The 6185-nt window shown below is 37.3% G+C and overlaps 1 protein-coding gene across 1 annotated transcript in view; it reads left to right on the forward strand.

Moving 5' to 3' along the window:
- LOC136870646 (claspin) overlaps positions 1-4972 on the forward strand; it is a 121876-nt gene extending 116904 nt beyond the window's left edge. The window contains exons 13-14 of the mRNA XM_067144932.2: positions 3811-3972; positions 4615-4972. Coding sequence (XP_067001033.2) covers positions 3811-3972; positions 4615-4704 — 252 coding nt within the window. The 3' untranslated portion in view covers positions 4705-4972. The remainder of the gene's footprint in view (positions 1-3810; positions 3973-4614) is intronic.
- The last annotated feature ends 1213 nt before the right edge of the window (positions 4973-6185 follow it).

The following is a 6185-nucleotide window of genomic DNA, read 5'->3' on the forward strand; positions in this document are numbered from 1 at the left end:
AAATATATTTAGGAATGTATAAACATTAATATTTATTTGTATTTTAATCCTTAAAAACTTGAATTTTGGAACTTATCTCACTGCTGTCCAATCTAGCATAGAATGCTTGTCATATTCTCTGACAAGAGCTACTTTTCTCTACGGGTAAAGTGGCATAATATGGCCGAGGACAAGAAACCAATAAGTGGGAGTGGGACTGATGACTCCGCTAATCTTCCGCATGGTACTGTTGAGCTGGGTATCAATTAGCTTCACGTGAGAACTATTTAGCCACACTGGTGCACAGTACTTTGCCACAGAGAGGACAAGACTCATAGCAGAGGCGCAAAGTTTGTTGAGGATTTTGCTGCGACTTTTATTTTACCTGTAGTATTCTCAAGGTGTTTCCTGAAAGAAAGGGTGCAATCCAGGGTTATTCCCACGTATTTAGAAAATTTACTGTTCCTTAGTTTTTTTCCAGCAAAGGGTACTTGAATTACTTTGTTTGCCATCTTGTTGAGATAGAAACAAGATACCTTACTTGAGCTTGGTTTAGGTCTCCACTGGTAGAAATAGCTTTCAAGGATGGCAAGATCATCTCCAAGTGTGTTTTTTGTTTTGTTTTGTTTTTGTGGGTTTTTTCTTCATTTTCTTCATTGATGCTGATGTGCCTTGTAGCTAGAACTATATTGTCAGCATAGCAGAACTTCAACTGAGTTTCTGGTAGATCTGATAGGTATAGGTTAAAGAAGAAAGGAACCAGTGCTGATCCTTGTGGAATCAGTTTCCTTGCTTATTTGAGTTCCCATGATCACTTGAAAGAGTCTGTCACTTAGTATGTTCATGATGTGCTTGACACTGGTTTTACAAGAAATCACTCGGTGTAGTTTGTATATTAAGCCTTCTTTCCAAACTTTATTGTGAGTAGAAAGCAACCTTCAATGTGTTGTTTCATTTCTCTGTTGTCCCCTGATGAAGAAAGGCAAGGTTCCTTTTGAAACGCGTGGAGTGTGTTTATAATTAATTACGCGGCATACCTTACTTGAGCTTGGTTTAGGTCTCCACTGGAAGAAATAGCTTTCAAGGATGGCAAGATCATCTCCAAGTGTGTTTTTTGTTTTGTTTTGTTTTTGTGGGTTTTTTCTTCATTTTCTTCATTGATGCTGATGTGCCTTGTAGCTAGAACTATATTGTCAGCATAGCAGAACTTCAACTGAGTTTCTGGTAGATCTGATAGGTATAGGTTAAAGAAGAAAGGAACCAGTGCTGATCCTTGTGGAATCAGTTTCCTTGTTTATTTGAGTTCTCATGATCACTTGAAAGAGTCTGTCACTTAGTTATGTTCATGATGTGCTTGACACTGGTTTTACAAGAAATCACTCGGTGTAGTTTGTATATTAAGCCTTCTTTCCAAACTTTATTGTAAGTAGAAAGCAACCTTCAATGTGTTGTTTCATTTCTCTGTTGTCCCCTGATGAAGAAAGGCAAGGTTCCTTTTGAAACGCGTGGAGTGTGTTTATAATTAATTACGCGGCATAAGCCTAAAATATACTTCATGAATAGTTACACAGGTCGTCAAAGTCGTAATGTATTGTAAGTAGCTGAGAGGTTTAACAATGCAACAGAAGTTTTCAATTGCAATTGGAAACCAGCCTCTATATATGAACATATAAATTTATGTAAACTATGTAAACACAAAGGGAATATATACTGTATCTATCAGGAGTACCCACAAATAACAATGTAATGAGCAAATAAAGTGAAGTTTCTTAAAAGAAATTCAGGGGGGAAAAAAGAAGGAAGGAAAGGCACTAACATAAAATAGAGTGGAAGTGTACCAAGTATACAAGGAAAAAGTAGGAAGTTTTATTATTCTAGCGATGTGTATATGCTCCTCAAAAATTTGCTCTTTTTTGTTGTCAAAAAACAAGTCTAGGTGTTAATTTAGCGAGTTGTACAAGGATGGTGTCTTAATAAATGGTAAATTTGTGTGATGTACTCTTCTTGATCTAGGGACCTGAAAAGGCAGCTATTTACGTTTTTTGGCTGCTGGAGTATGGAATGTTATGTATTTAAGCACATGAGAAGAATAAACCATATTATTTAAAATTATCTTTAGAAGTATTAAGGAATGAGCTTACCCTTAGTTTTTAAGTGCATTTTATTGCACAGATATCTTAAGAATTTATTTTGCACTAGCTCTATGGAATGAGCGTGCTTTTTATGCAAAAGATCCCATATCACTGTGACAGGTTAATTTACTGCTGACAAGGCTAATAAATACCGTATTTCTCCAAATCCAAGACAACCCCCACTTTTTCCTTCAAACAAATTTAATCAGGCTTAAAAACAGCTTTGTAAAATCATATGAATGTTTCTTTTACAGTACGCATTATTAGACTGTCTTTGTCTTCATGCCAACACCGGTCATTAGCTTCAGTTACACCGTTTTTTTTTTTTTTGCGGCTGCACAATTATGCTTTATTTCTGGAGGTTAACTTAAAATGTTCATATCAAAGAGAACCTGTTGAAAATTTGCTGGCAATACCTGTTTCATGCATCTCTACAATACGACGATCCATCAGTAAAATATTCCTGTTCTCTATGAAACTGTTACTTTTATCAGTGTCGGGTACAATCGGCTGCCACTACACTCGCATCTCGCTTACCGGGTTCGACAGACTTCAACGACTAGCAATATATAGGCCTAATAAAGATGCGGATGTTGAAGGTCAACGGATGAGTTGATTGCGCCGTGGTAGGGCCATTCTGCCCTGGCGTTTTTGGCGCACATTTTTTGTACAGTACGCATTTTTAAGCTATCTTTGTCTTCACACGCTAACGCCGAATATTGGTTTTATTTAGACCTATGCCGCATTTTCTGGCGGCTGCACAATCATTCATTTCCGCATGTTTAATAACCATTATTAACTTAAAATTGTCATCATAATATCGATGAGAACCCGTTGAAAATTTTGCTGGCAATACTTGTTCCACAATATGACGATCCATCACAAAAATACCGTATTTACGCGAATAATCCCCGCCACCGAATAATACCCTCACCCTAACTTTAGGAAGGCTGATTCCGTGCCTCGAATTAAAAAAAAATATGCGGGTATTATTCGTGTAAATACGGTATTCCTGGTATCTATAAAATTTTATACAACCAGTTGTCACGGCCAGCGACGTGTAATAAAGAGGCAGACGTTGATTGTCTGCGAGTTTTGTGTATGCGCACGCGGGGAGTGAAAAGCAGCAGCGTGGTTACCACGGAAGCTACCAGTGGTGTTCATTGCTGTTAGGTCGCAAATGAAAGATGACTCTTGATTTTTCAAGAGATTTTGAGGGGGTGGGGATGGGGAGTCTTGGATTCGGAGAAATACAGTAAATGAATGAATGACTGCTGTGAAAATAATTTTGAATTTCTTATTGTAAAACCTAGATCGTATCTGCTGTGTTAATAACTGAGCTAATATGATCCAAAAATATTTAAATTTAAAGTCAAATAATAGACTACACCTAGATCCTTCATTCTTTCAATTTTACACTACCAATAAAGTATTCATTGTTGATGAATACTTTTTCTCGTTAATGCCTTATTGTGACTTTTTTAAAATCTTAAATGTTAAATAATTATTTTTGTGCCAGAGCTAATCATAGAGTGCTGTTGAATCAATTAGAGAAGAAATTGCTATGAAATTTAATTAATTTTTTTGTAAAAAGAGACCATGATAAAAATATGACATCTCATAGAAAGCTGATCCCTGCTTGTAATGAGCAAACAATAATGAATGAAATGTAAAATAACTTGTACATGTGTGTTTGCAGACAAAGCGAGGCTCATTCCTTGCTCGAAGCGAATCTGCTTTAGCAAGGATAGCTCAACTGACAAGGAGTGTGAGTGACAGTGGAGTGTTAGCCCCCACAAACTCTCGAAACTTTGTGTTCGCTACAATTAGTCCAGAGAAGAAGGCTGAAGATAATTCCAAGGTAAATAGAAAATAACTACAGAGTCTATAAGTAATAAACTGTTTGACCACATTTCCAATTTTTTTTTTCATTAAACAGGAAAAATACTAATAAAAGATACATATTCTCAAATTAGGGAATACACAAGTACTTTATTTCATTAGAGGGACTGCCTAGCAGAGGCTGTAAAGGCGTACTTGGTTCATCCAGAAAGACAAATGTTTGATTTCCCATTAGGAAGTCGAAAGATTTAAGAAGTGAGATTTCCACTTCTGGAGTGGCTCTGAGGTTCACTCAGTCTGCACCAGAAATGAATACCAGGTTAATTCCTGGGGTTAAAGGCAGCCAGGTTTAGAGCTAACCACTCTATCCCACTTAGTCCCGAGGTTATGGATAGTGGAAACCTATACCTTCCACTTTTCCGAAAGCCTTTGTGGCCTGTACGGAGAGATGCCTATGCTTATTTCATTAAACATATTTGTCCAAAGCATCAGAAGACCTTGATTTTTGATCCCATAAAATAAATTAGTCATCATTATCTCTATTCTATGAGTGAAAGTTTTGTCTGTACTGTTTTTTACAAACAGTATATTACATTTAGAAGTGCTTAAGCGACTAAGCAGGTTGAAATTTAAAGGTGTGATGCTGATTTCATTGTTGCAGATTACAAAGAGGAAAATCTCTGCACCATCGCTACCTTTGGTGAAGAAACCTCGTCTGTCAGAAGGATTACTAGATCGCCTAGGTTTCTGAGAATGAGTTACTGCTACTTAGTCTGTTGTATTTATGTTAAAGTATGGACGTATTTTATTTATTGATGTATTATAAATCTGTTATTGTAATTTTGTAAATATAGATTTTATCATGATACGATTGTAAGCACTGCCATCATATACAGAGATTGCCTGACAAAATTCAAGCAACATAGTCCAGCTACAAAAGGAAAAATACCAGGGCATAGCAGTTTGCTGAAGTAGAAACATGGTAGACACTCAAAGTTTAAAGATACCTCATCAGACTGTTGTCCCTCTCATACTTAAGAAGGCAACATTTAAATATTTGTGTCATCTTATTTTGCTATGAGTATTGTTGCTGTTGAAATTTGCAGTTCATCCTGTACTTGAACCCTTTTAGAGGTCTGTTACTCTCATTTCTCATTTCTCTTCCGAATACAGAATACCATCTGAGTTTTAGGGTTAGTTCACTAGAGAAAGAATATCCTCATTGGGACCTGTTCCAGATTAGCTTTCTTGAAAAGCAGCTCCCTTCAACATAGTGCAGTATACGAATCCTCTCGGCCGTTATTCCTGGCTCTTTCGACCGGGGTCACCACATCACCATTAATTAGCTCCTCAATTAAAGGTAATCGTAGAATTACTGAACCTGGAATCAGCGCTCATATCCAGGTAAAGATGCCTGACCCGGCCAGTAATCGAACCCGGGCCCTCCAGGTGAGAGGCAGACAAGTTAGACCGCGGGGCTGGCTTCAAACATTAATTACCAGTACGCGACTTAAAAATCTCTAAACTTTACATTCAGTTTTACCGGGCCCTTTCCCGTTATCACGCAACTGCAGTGAGAGCTCTTACCTGAGTTGGAAATCACATTCCTTCCACAAGGGATGACAAATAACATTTTCAGGGCTAGGAAAAATGTGATCATAATAAGCGGTAATACTGGAAATTTGTGACGTGATAAGTGAGCTATTTTCATATAGATTTGATACAATGAGAATCAGGACTTCAAATTTATGATGTACTAAGCAGGAAAACGTGTTAATGAGGAATACACTAACGAGGTTTCACTGTATATAGATAAGGAGCTCAGCACAAATTTTACTATTTGTGAAAGGAACAATGGAAAGAAGAAGTGAAGCAAGACTTAAACAACAAAATTATGATGAATAGAAACATTTCATTTTACTCCTATCAGCTCATCGATGGTTCTCTCTGGTGGTGGTCAGCATTTTGCACACAGTTGTCATCCTTCTCTTCTTATAATTGCATAAGTAATAGTACTTCTGTCTTGCAGGGTTTGCTCTTCTTTCTGTTCCATCTCCTCATCATCATAACCTATGAACTGCCCTTAGGTAGCGTGACAAGCCTTTCCCAGCTGGTCTCTATTTCTGCCAAGGCTCAACAAGTTGCTTACGAAGTGTTAGCATGAGGACCATTCAAGATATCACTTTACTGCCTGGATTTCTTCTCACATACTGATGGGTAAAATTTATATAC

The sequence above is a fragment of the Anabrus simplex genome, chromosome 1 (genome assembly GCF_040414725.1).
Source record: "Anabrus simplex isolate iqAnaSimp1 chromosome 1, ASM4041472v1, whole genome shotgun sequence".
NCBI lineage: Eukaryota > Metazoa > Arthropoda > Insecta > Orthoptera > Tettigoniidae > Anabrus > Anabrus simplex.